This window comes from Anomaloglossus baeobatrachus, chromosome 1, assembly GCF_048569485.1.
Source record: "Anomaloglossus baeobatrachus isolate aAnoBae1 chromosome 1, aAnoBae1.hap1, whole genome shotgun sequence".
NCBI lineage: Eukaryota > Metazoa > Chordata > Amphibia > Anura > Aromobatidae > Anomaloglossus > Anomaloglossus baeobatrachus.
Window position 1 is genome coordinate 241,452,818 of NC_134353.1, and position 12,513 is coordinate 241,465,330.

A 12,513-nucleotide genomic window follows, 5' to 3' on the forward strand; every position below is an offset into this window, starting at 1 on the left:
CGACATATGGTGTGCTACATTTCGTGCACTGAAGGACACAGCGAACGCCCTTCATGATAAATCTCATTAGCATTTTAGGCTCATCTAGCGGCGTTTTCTGAAGATACACCGTTTCCCTCGATCATTCATTTCTATAGGATTGTGGTTTTGATGGCATGTAGGCCCCTATAGAATCACACAAGGAGGCACGTTTCCTCCTTGATATCCTATGTATGAAGTTGTTTCTTTCTGCTTTTGACTTTCTGACTTGGCCCTTATCCAGTGACTACATTTCAATCCTTCATAGTAATCTATTGCCAGCCTGATCCAATCTCTTGTTGCAGGTGTATCGAGACGGCCGGGGAAATGAGAAAGATTATAGGAAGCTGGAGGAACTACAGCAGCGCTGCCTGATTGCCGAACGCACAAAAGATGACCTCAAGATAAGCCTGAGTGCAGTGCAAAAGAAAATGAAACAACTGGAACTAAAGTGAGCAAACCCTTTTAATCATCAATTATATCTGGGGAAAGTCAAGTGCTGTTGAAGGTTTCCAAGATGACTATGTAGATTAGCGGCCTCTGGGGAACTGTTCGTCATTATGAGATAAGGCCACACGTTGTTGCCCATTTATTCTTCTGTGCTTTCAGCATGAAAGAAATGGGTTTAAAATGCAAACTGTAAATTCTGCAATTTGGTAAAATTGCAGTTCCAGGATGCTCTTTTTTATTCTTATCATGGGGTTATTGTGAGATTTCACCGGAGCTGCTGTGATTGGTCAGTCTAGGCTTGTTATGTATTCTAAAAATAGGCCTGTAAATCTCACTACACAGAAAGACGCTCCGAACCACCATTCTGTATATTTGGCATTCTCTTTATTCTGTCCGCATAATGTCCTTGGTGACGGTCACCATTTTAATCAAAACTTACAATTTCTAACAAGAAAACTTTTCAGAACAGAATACAGTACTGGTGGAAAACCAGCGCACTTACTCACCTGGTCGACAAGAGATCAAATGTGGATAGATGCTCCTGCACGCTTGGTGTGTATGGCAACTGTACCACCAACTAGTGCGCCACCTCCATTGGAGAGGTTTTTTTACATGATTTTGGAGTGTCTGTAGGAATTTTCTTTTTCCTTTTTAAAGGCTTTATTTTCCATTTTTCAACAGCATAATAGCAACAGTTAAAATCATACAAATGATGTACTAACTATCATCAATATCCACTGATACTAGTTCAATAAGAAGATGTGAGATCATTTAAAGGGAACCTGTCATGTAAAAATAATCCTATCAACCTGCAGATATGGGGTGAATCTGCAGGGTTATAATGTTCTGAACCTTCCCGGCACCGAGAGCCCCGCTGCCCAGAGGAAATTAACTCTATTCCTCCAGGCAGCGTTCTGCTTTCAGTCATCGAGGTGCAGCCTCAGCAGCTTCAGTTACTGCCCAGTATATAGTGAGTGGAAGCTGTAACAATGCCCCCGGCACTGACTGGCAGTCGGCTCTACAGTGCATCAGTATAGAGCTGGCTGTCAGTCAGTTCCGGGGCTTGGTTACAGCTGCTGCTCACTGAGTACTCTATAACTGAAAGCTGGAGGCGCTTGGGGGAATAAAGTTAATTAGCTGGGCTTTCTGTACAGTGGCCGCACAGCTTTAGAGCACTGTTATCCTACAGATTAACCCCATGTATGCAGGTTAATAGCATTTGGGGACATGACAGGTTCCCTTTAAAAGCCTTGACATGTAAACAATTATATAATTGCACATGACCTCCCTGTTTATATATTCCTGTACTTCCAAATAATATATTGTTATAAAGTAGACTGCCTGTAGAATTACATGGTAAGTAGCACTATGAGCTCATTTTCGAGCACCATGATTGACCATGTGTGATCAAACTTCTTGGGAATGAATCTCCTCTTCCATAAATACAGACCTATGGTACTATTGTCAGCACTGACAAGCTGTTACATTTTTTGGGTTTTGTTTTTTTTCAGAAGTTTCAGTCTTTCCAGTAGTTTCTTGTTGTGTAATGCTCTGATTGATTTATATGGTCTATAAAGAGTCATAAAAAGTTTTTATTATGTTTAGCGGTGCATACAGGATGCACATGGGAGCAGAGGACTGGCATTCGCAAAATCTCAGCATAGCAGTCAAGTCAGAAGCGTAGAGAAATATATGGTAGAGTATTTGAGTCACTTTAATCTGTGCTGGCCTTAAAGCTACAGTTCCTTATGCTTTAAACTGAGATAAGACGCACTAATTTTTTAGCATTAAATTTTATCTCTCCAGCTTAATTTATAACAATTTATTTATTTCATTTGGGTTCCTTTATCAACTGACAATACACCCTAGAGCAAGGGTGGGCAATTACTTTTCCTGAGAGGCCACGAGGGACATTGACTGTTCTGGAGGGCCCAAACTATTGGCTGAAATTAATTTAGCTCAATATTAATATTAACATATTAATTACAAATATAATTATTATTTTATATTCATATTATCATTTAATTTTGCCCAAAATTACATATGCTGCCATCCCCCTAGATACCATATGACCTCCACACAGGACCCTACATACAGTATGAGCCACCACATATTGCGCTTTATGCAGTATGAGCCCCACATAGCCCCTCTATATACATTGTGAGACCCTGCAATGCCCCTCTATATACAGTACGAGCTCTCACATAGCCCTCCTATATATATATATATTAGCCCCCACATAGCCTCCTACATACAGTATGATCACCCACAGAGCCCCCTATATACAGTATGACCCCTCATAGCCCTCCCAATATACAGCATGAGCCCCCACATAGCCTTACTGTATACATTATGAGGCCCCACATAGCCTCCTAAATACAGTATGAGCCCTCACACAGTCCCCTATATACAGTAGGAGCCCCCACATAGCATCTTAAACACTATACGAGACCCCATATTGCCTCCTATATACATGCAAACATCCCATAGACCTATGGAAAAAAATAACTCGCTCCCATTTCCTCGGTGCTCTGCTCCTGTCTCCGGTGCTTTAAATCTCCGTACAGTAGAAGCGATGATGTGGCAACTACATCTTACATCAAGGTATTCACCACTGTCTGCATCCCTAGGATTCAGATGCCGGTGAGAGCAGACGGCGAGCAGGGGCATGGTGTGACCCATGGGCAATTGTTATTTTGGCTGTCTAAGTCTGCGGACTGGACTGGAACAGCCAGAGGGCCGGATGTGGTCCGCCTGCCACACTTTGCCTAGCTTTGTCCTAAAGAATACTATGCTTGCCAAGGGTTTGGATACACCTGATCTCTGGTTTTCCTTGCTTTTGTTGGAAAGTGAAAATGTTAGTTTTAGACTGATTGGGGCAAAACCACATAGGAACATATTGAAACAATGAGTAAAGAAACACGTGAATGATGTAAGGTGTACCATATATTCTGGATTGTTTCAAAGTAACTGTTTTCCCTTTCTCTTACTCCCTTGACAGTCTTGCACACCTGTGGCATATTCTCAATCAGCTTCATCAGGTAGTCACCTGGAATGTCTTTCCAACAGGCCTGAAAAAGTTCCCAAAGATGCTGAGCTCTTGTTGGCTGCTTTGCCTTCACTCTGTAGTCCAACTCATTCCAAACTATCTCAATTAGATTAATGGTGGGTAATTGTAGAATCCATCTCATCTGGTTCAGTACTCCATCCCTCCTCTTCTTGGTCACATAACTGGGAGATGTGTTTTGGGTCATTGTCTTGTAACAAAAATCATGGTTTTATCATGGTTAATTATGGTATTAACAAAGAGAAAAACTTTCAGCTCACCCATTCCATGTGCTCGAATTTCCTTCTGCTGCTCGGGCTGCAGGTGCTGCTACCTGTGTGTAATGAAGAGAGAAGAGTTCTGCCCAGCGCAAGGAGAGATATGCCAGTAAATTTCCAGATGCTTTATTCTGCTTGGTTTCCAGTAAAAACGATCATATAAACATATGAACAGTTAAGACAATGTCCTCCATGGATAGTGACACAACAGCGACGCGTTTCGGCTACAGGAGTGTAGCCTTTGTCAAGTAATTATGGTATTAAGTGCAAGCCAGATGGGATGGCTTATCATTGCAGTATGCTGTGTTAGGCATGCTGGGTAAGTGTATATTAAAATTTAAATAAATCACTAACATTGTTAGTAGTAAAGCAGCCTTACACCATCACACCTCCCTCTCCATGCTTCACGGTAAGTGCCACTCAAGTAGAAACCATTAGCACCTTTTCTGTGTTTCACAAAGACATGACTTAGACCAACTGTGCATATTAGCACTGATTTAATTCCAGTTCTTGCGTTGCTTGGCTAAACAAGCTTTGTCTACTTGTTTGTGGTCTTCAGCAGTGGCTTCTTTGCAGCAATTCAATCATAAAGCCATAATTTACTTATTGCAGTTCCATCTGTAGAGCTGATGTTAACATGTGTTTTTAGTTTAAATCATTTGAGGGTTGCTATCTGAGGTGCTGTCAGTTTTCAGCTTTTGAGTCTGGTGACTCTGATGAACTTATCCTCTGCAGCAGGGCAATTGTTGGTCTTCTTTTCTTGGGGTAGTTCTTATAAGAGCCAGTTTTATAATAGTGATTGATGGTTTTCATGACTGCACTTGAGGATACCTTCAAAGTGCTAGCAGTTTTCTGGATTGACTAACTTGTCTTAAAGTAATGGTGGATTACAATTTCTTTTTAGTGAATTGAATGGTTCTTGCCATAGTCTGGATTAGAAACAATTGTGGAATTCGACTCCGCATTGCGTGGAAAAAACACTGCCTCTGCAAAACAGACCTGAGAGCCAGTGATTTCATAAATTAACTTTTGACTAGGTATACTTGTTCATTGGAAGCCATTTTAAGTGACTACTTTACGAAGTTGCATGAGAAAGTGCCAAAGGTGTATAGAGCTGTCATCAGAATTAAAGGGGGACACTTTGATGAATTTAACACATATTTTAGTTGGCTTCATTGGTGTTTCTTTACTACTTGATTCTATATGTATTTCTTCATGGTTTTGCTGCCTTCAGTCTGAATCTACACTGTGCATGTTCAAATACAAACAAAGAAAATCATTATATAAGCTGGTCTGTCCAGACTTTTGACTGGTCCTGTATATGACCCAACTGAAAAGACGTCCGTAGCGGATCTTGAGGATTTGCATGTGAAGTGCATTCAGTGTGGGGCACAATATACATATTGTATTTTGTATATACAGTTGAAACCAGATGTTTACATACACTATCTAAAAAGACACATATGCATCTTTTTCTCACTATCTGACATGAAATCAGAATCAACCTTTCCCATTTTAAGTCAATTAGGATTTCCTTAATTATTTATATTTGCCAAATGCCAGAATAATGAGAGAGAATGTTTTAATGCATTATTACTTCCTACAAAGTCAAAAGATTACATACATTTCATTAGTATTTGGTACCATTGCCCTTAAATTGTGTGATTTGGGTGAAACGTTTTGGATATCCTTCCACAAGTGTCTCACAATAGTTGGTAGGAATTCGGGCCCATTCCTTCTGACAGAGCTAGTATAACTGAGCCATGTTTGTAGGTTGTCTTGTTCGCACCTGCCTTTCCAGCTTTGCCCATATATTTTCCATAGCATTAAGATCAGGGCTTTGTAATGGCCACTCCAAAACATTGACTTTTTGTAACCAGTTTGGCAGTATGCTCCGGGTCATTATCCATTTGGAAGACCCATTTCTGCCCAAGCTTAAATTTCCTGGCTGTAGTCTTGAGATGTTCTTCAGTATTGACACATAATCTTTTTTCCTCATGATGCCATCCATTTTGTGAAATGCACCAGTTCCCCCGGAGCAAAACAACACCACAACATGATGCTGCCACCACCATGTTTCACAGTTGGGATGATGTTCTTAGGTTTCAAACATTCTCTCTTTTTCCTCCAAACACAACAATGGTCATTATGGCCAAATTGTTTAATTTTAGTTTCATCAGACGACAGGCCATGTCTCCAAAAATTAAAGTCTTTGCTCCTGTGTGCATTTGAAAACATTAATCTGTTTATTTTGGAGTAGTGGCTTCTTTCTGGCAGAGTGGCCTTTCAGCCCATGTTGATACAGGAATCGTTTCACAGTGGATAATTACACAATCTTACCAGCTTCTGCAAGCATCTTCACAAGGTCTTTTGCTTAAATTGTTCTTGGGTTGATATGCAAGTCTGACCAAAGCACGTTCATTTCTGGTACACAGAACCCGTCTCATTCCTGAGTGGTATGATGGCTGCACATTCCTATCTGTTTGTACTTGCACATAATTGTTTGTACAGATGACCGAGGCACCTTCAGATATCTGGAAATTGCACCTAAGGATGAGCCAGACAAATCTACAATTCTCTTCCTGAGATCTTAGCTGATTTATTTTGACTTTCCCATAATGCTACACAAAAAAGTAGTGTGTTTCAGGTGTGCATTAAAATACATCCACAGGTGTGTCTCTAAGATGTTGCCAATAAGCCTATCAGAAAGCTTCCAAAGACATGACATCATCATATGGGCTGTCCCATATTGTTTAAAGGCAAAGTACTATTAGTGTATCTAAACTTTTGACTTTGCAGAAAGTAATAAAAATGCCTTAAAACATTTTCTTTCTCTCATTATTATGCCATTTGGCAAATATAATTTTGGTTCCTAATTGACCTAAAACGGGAAAGGTATATTTTGATATCAGGTAGTGAGGAAAACATTCATGAGTGTCTTTTTAGATAGTGTATATAAACTTCTGGTTTCAAATGTATACATATTTGGATGCAAATCCTCAAGATCCAGTACTGGCAGGTCGACCTGCAATTGCCAATCAAAAATGTCCAAGATGTTCTGGATGGTAGAACTTTTGGGCCACGCAAGCTCCTTACTTTAGCATAAGCAATAATGTTGCGTTGAAAAACCGTTCCTGGGACACTTTCGAGAAATGGCTATACCATTTGTTCCACAACTAAATCAATATAGCGCCATGCTATTATTGTACCTGGAATGAAGACTAGATGGGTCTGGCAACTGTACATTAGGCCACCCCAGACTATAATCATGGAAGCAGGACTGGTGTGCTGTTCCCTCGTGAAAGCCACTTCATGGTGTTGCCCATCGTGTATTAAGACAGCTAGAATTGCCTTATAAGATGACTTTTGTCTAATTGTATCTACTCTTCTCTTCTATCTGTAAAATTCCAATTATACTTCTTTTCAGTTAGATTATAGTCAGGACCAATCAAAGGTTTGGACTCACCTGTTCATGCAGTGTTTTCCTTGTTCTTATTGGAATATGCACATTGTAGATTCAAACTAAAAGCAGCTAATCACAAAGGTGCTTATATGGAGAAAAGGAGTAAAGAAACATGTCTGAAATAAACCAGAATATGTTTTTAGTCTTACATTTCTCAAAATACGTTAAAAAATAGCAATTGCCTAATATTAGCCACTCTTCATTCCTATTCTGTCTGAAACGGTGACCTTCTGGCAACTACATCACTTTATCCTCTGTGAAGTGGTTCACCATCTCATTTTATACATGCTCCATTATGACGAAATTGAATGAACTTTACCACTGAAGTTCTTGACATAAGCTTCTATCACAGTTATAATGATGACTGCACGGCTCTTACCACACAAATATAACTAACTACAACAGTTCAGCCTCTCTAACTGTATATCTATAATATATTTACTTAGTTAGGAAAATGTACAGTACAGACCAAAAGTTTGGACACACCTTCTCATCTCTAGAACAACTGTTAAGAGGAGACTGTGCAGCAGGCCTTCATGGTAAAATAGCTGCTAGGAAACCACTGCTGAGGACAGGCAACAAGCAGAAGAGACTTGTTTGGGCTAAAGAACACAAGGAATGGACATTAGACCAGTGGAAATCTGTGCTTTGGTCTGATGAGTCTAAATTTGAGATCTTTGGATCCAACCACCGTGTCTTTGTTGAAAAGGTGAACGGATGGACTCTACATGGCTGGTTCACACCATGAAGCATGGAGGAGGTGTGATAGTGTGGGGGTGCTTTGCTGGTGACACTGTTGGGGATTTATTCAAAATTGAAGGCATACAGAACCAGCATGGCTACCACAGCATCTTGCAGCGGCGTGCTATTCCATCCGATTTGCGTTTAGTTGGACCATCATTTATTTTTAAACAGGACAATGACCCCAAACACACCTCCAGGCTGTGTAAGGGCTATTTGACTAAGAAGGAGAGTGATGGGGTGCCAAGCCAGATGACCTGGTCTCCACAGCCACCAGACCTGAACCCAATCGAGATGGTTTGGGGTGAGCTGGACTGCAGAGTGAAGGCAAAAGGGCCAACAAGTGCTAATCATCTCAAGACTGTTGGAAGATCATTTCTGGTGACTACCTCTTGAAGCTCATCAAGAGAATGCCAAGAGTGTGCAAAGTAGTAATGAAAGCAAAAGGCGGCTACTTTGAAGAACCTAGAATATAAGACATATTTTCAGTTGTTTCACACTTTTTTAAGTATTTCATTCCACATGTTTTAATTCATAGTTTTGATGCCTTCAATGTGAATCTACAATTTTCAGAGTCCTGAAAATAAAGAAAACTCTTTGAATGAGACGGTGTGTGTCCAAACGTTTGGTCTGCACTGTAGATAGGATAACTGCAATGTCACCCGAGAGATTGGACTGTCTGTAACTAGTGAGGTGATGCTCAACCGATTCATTATGGGATTGATAGCAGAGCACAGATGAATAACATGCCGGATGAGAGCTAGGATGTACAGTATGTTGGAAGATATAGAGAAGAAAACAGAAGGCTGAACTACAAGAAGTAACTACAGAGTGTCATACAGTAAGATGCCGGTGCAGTTAAAGAAGCACTTAAGTTGTTTTTTTTATCTTTAAGACCTAGGACATTTGGTATTTTTTTATTATTTATGAAGCATAATTTTTGAAGTTATCTTTAGCAGTATATTCAGAAGATAAAACTGCTGTATGACTGTGTAATGATACCTCATGTAGCCATGGCTTATTTGAATAAAACTTCGGTGTTGAAAAAAGTGTTTCGAGCGCTGATATATTTTAGGAAATCACTTAAAATACCAGCCCCACGGAGCTGCCCTCAGGAAGCCGACAGATAAAATGTGCCTCTCGTGTTCTTTGAACTCTATAGTCTCTTCCATACGTCTACTTATCACTTTGAGACTTTCTTACACCTTCTCCGTACCCGGTATTATTTTATTTACTAAAAATAATGTGTTTAGTCATAGAAGAAAAATATTATTAGGCCATAACTTCCAGCTTGCTTTTTTTATGGCCACTATCCATTTTTATGTGATTCTTTCTTCCCGTTTTTTTTTATACTCTAGTTTTTTTATGAGCACTTTTAGCTTCCCAGCTGCATAAATCTATATGTAATACGTTTTTCTGAAAAGTTGTGATTACAGTTACAATTGTAATTCTCCAAAGGGCATATTTTTCTGTCTGGATTCAGACTACCTAAAGAGCTCCGCTGTTCGGATCTGATGCAAATCAAAGCTCACACACTTTAAGCTATTGTTCCATGTCCTGAATTAGTAACTGCAGGATGACAATATTATATTCTGATTTTCCCCGCAGTCACTTTTGATTAGCACATTATTCCTAGGTAGAACACATGGCTCACAGCCTGCTGATCTGTGGCATTTGGGAGAATGGCTTCACCCTGTATTTTGTCTTCTTTAAAATGTGCAGTTTGAAAGAAAATACATAATGTAAAGATTCATCGTATTTCTTAGCAAAATGGAAACTTCTGTAAAATAAACGCTATCCTCTAGTTTACTAGCTGTATAAAATGACTATTGCCTTCTCATAGCTACGCCTGACTCCTATTCATATAGATACACTTGATTTTTTCTTTTATTCATTAGACTGACCTATAGTGTAGTTTGTGCTCAGATTGGCATCATATAGCATATCTGTATATATCCTCACCATTGTGTGCGCAAATTGCAGATCTTGCTGCGGATTCTTTGTGGATTTCACTCAAGAATTCCAACGTCCGCATTAAGATTCCACAACAGGAATTGTATCCTGCAAATAATAAAAATAGCTCACAGGTCAGTTCCTGTGCTGGAAATACCTGTATCATGTATTTGTAAAACCTCATCAATTTCTCTACTACTCTATTCTGATGAGAATTTACTTCAATTGTGTTAGTGTGATTCTGGGCTTAGAGGGGTTTTCCATTTATCACCAGAATTCAGCCTCCGTTCTGCCAATTTCCACCAAAGCAGTAGCACTGACGTCACAACTAGAGATGAGTGAACCCGAGTTTTGGTGTTCGTACCAAGCACAGTCTTTAAGAGACCCAAACTTCCCAATTAGTGACTTCCATTGGGGTTCAGGTCAAGTCCAGGTCCCAAACAGAACTTTATTTAAAGTCTGGCTGAACCCGCCGAACCAAACTTCCACGGGTTCCCTTATCACTCGTCACAACCATAAGTGACAAGACTGTTGAGCTCATTGTCTGCAGGGTTAGGTGACCGTTGGTCTGGAGAGCTCGTTGGAGCACTGGAGAGGGTGGAAGGGAGGGGTAGATTCTGGTGATAAGCTTGTCTTCTTTTTTTCTATTTCCATGGTGGGTTCCCACTGCTAAGGTTAAAAATAAAATAGAAAACTCCTTTAAAGTTTTTTGGATTGAAGTAATTTTAAAATAAGGAGGCAAGCTCATCAACTAAAGAACTAAAATAGACAGAAAATATTGTCTCATATTAACATTGGCAGTGTCACAAATATATGTCAGTGTTTGCCACTCTTGATCAATCTGTGCAGCACCAAGGTATGTGTGGAATAGGAATGCAGCGAATTTTACCCCTAAATGGCTCCAAATTGTACTTTAAAGAGTTAAAGTGATTCTGTCAACAGGCTTTTGCTATTTAATCTGAAAACTGCATGCTGTAAGGGGTACTTCTCACATAGCGAGATCGCTAGCGAGATCGATGCTGAGTCACAGGTTTTGTGACGTACCAGTGACCTCATCAGCGATCTCGCTGTGTGTGACACTAAGCAGCGACCTGGCCCCTGCTGTGAAATCGCTGATGGTTACAGACTCTTCTGGTTCATTTTTTGCTCGTTGGTCTCTCGCTGTGCAGCACACATCGGCGTGTTTGACGGTGGGAGACCAACGAGCACAGACTCTGTGTTAGCAGCGTACGCTGGTAACCAGGGTAAATATCGGGTAACTAAGCAAAGCTTTTGCTTAGTTACACGATATTTACCCTGGTTACCAGTGTACACCGCTTAGCGCTGGCTCCCTGCACACGTAGCCAGGGTAAATATCTGGTAACTAAGCAAAGCGCTTTGCTTAGTAACCCGATGTGTACCCTAGCTACATATACAGGAAGCCAGCGCTAAGCGGTGTACGCTGGTAACCGAGGTAAATATCGGGTAACCAAGCAAAGCTTTTTGCTTTGTTACCCGATATTTACCCTGGTTACCAAGCGCAGCATCGTTACACGAGTCGCTGGTCGCTGGTGAGATCTGCCTCATCGACAGCTCACCAGCGACCATGTAGCGACGCACCAGCGATCCTGACCAGGTCGTATCGTGGTCGGAATCGCTGATACGTCGTTTAGTGAGACTGTACCCTAAAGGTACCGTCACACATAACGAAATCGCTAGCGAGATCGCTGCTGAGTCACGGTTTCTGTGACGCAGTAGCGATCTCTTTATGTGTGACATCTACCAGCGATCAGACCCCTGCTGTGAGATCGCTAGTCATTGCAGAATGGTCCAGGCCATTTTCTTCAAAGGTGATGTCCTGCTGGGCAGGACACTTCGCTGTATTTGACACTGTGTGACAGGGTCACAGTGACTGCTGAGATCGTTATACAGGTCGCTACTGCAACCTGTATCGTTCCTGCATCGTTGGTAAGGTCTGACTGTGTGACATCTCACCAGCGACTTACCAGCGATCCCTATCAGGTCGCATCATTTTCGGGATCGCTGGTAAGTCGTTGTGTGTGACTGGGCCTTAAGAGTTAACATTCAGATTACAGCCCTGCATCTCTTATCTCAAAGTGTGTTTTTGTTTACCTGCAATGTTAAGGCCACGTCTCACTAAGCGACATCGCTAGCAACATCGCTGCTGAGTCACGGTTTTTGTGACGCAACAGCGATCTTGCTAGCGATGTCGCTGTGTGTGACATACAGCAACAACCTGGCCCCTGCTGTGAGGTCGCCGCTTGTTGCTGAATGTCCTGGACCATTTTTTAGTTGTTGCTCTCCCGCTGTGAAGCACACATCGCTGTGTGTGACAGCGAGAGAGCAACGAACTGAATGTGCAGGGAGCCGGCTTCTGACAGCCTGCGGTAAGCTGTAACCAAGGTAAATATCGGGTAACCAAGCGAAGCACTTTGCTTGGTTAGCCGATATTTACCTTGGTTACTAGCGTCCGTCACTCTCAGGCTGTCAGCGCCGGCTCCCTGCTCCCTGCACTCGTAGCCAGAGTACACATCGGGTAAATAAGCAAAGCGATTTGCTTATTA

At 41.2% G+C, this 12,513-nt stretch overlaps 1 protein-coding gene across 2 annotated transcripts in view; it reads left to right on the forward strand.

Moving 5' to 3' along the window:
- The window catches only part of SCLT1 (sodium channel and clathrin linker 1), a 317,891-nt gene that overhangs the window by 255,285 nt on the left and 50,093 nt on the right, over window positions 1-12,513 (forward strand). For both annotated transcript variants that reach the window (XM_075348629.1, XM_075348639.1), the window contains one exon: window positions 324-469. In XM_075348629.1, coding sequence (XP_075204744.1) covers window positions 324-469 — 146 coding nt within the window. The remainder of the gene's footprint in view (window positions 1-323; window positions 470-12,513) is intronic.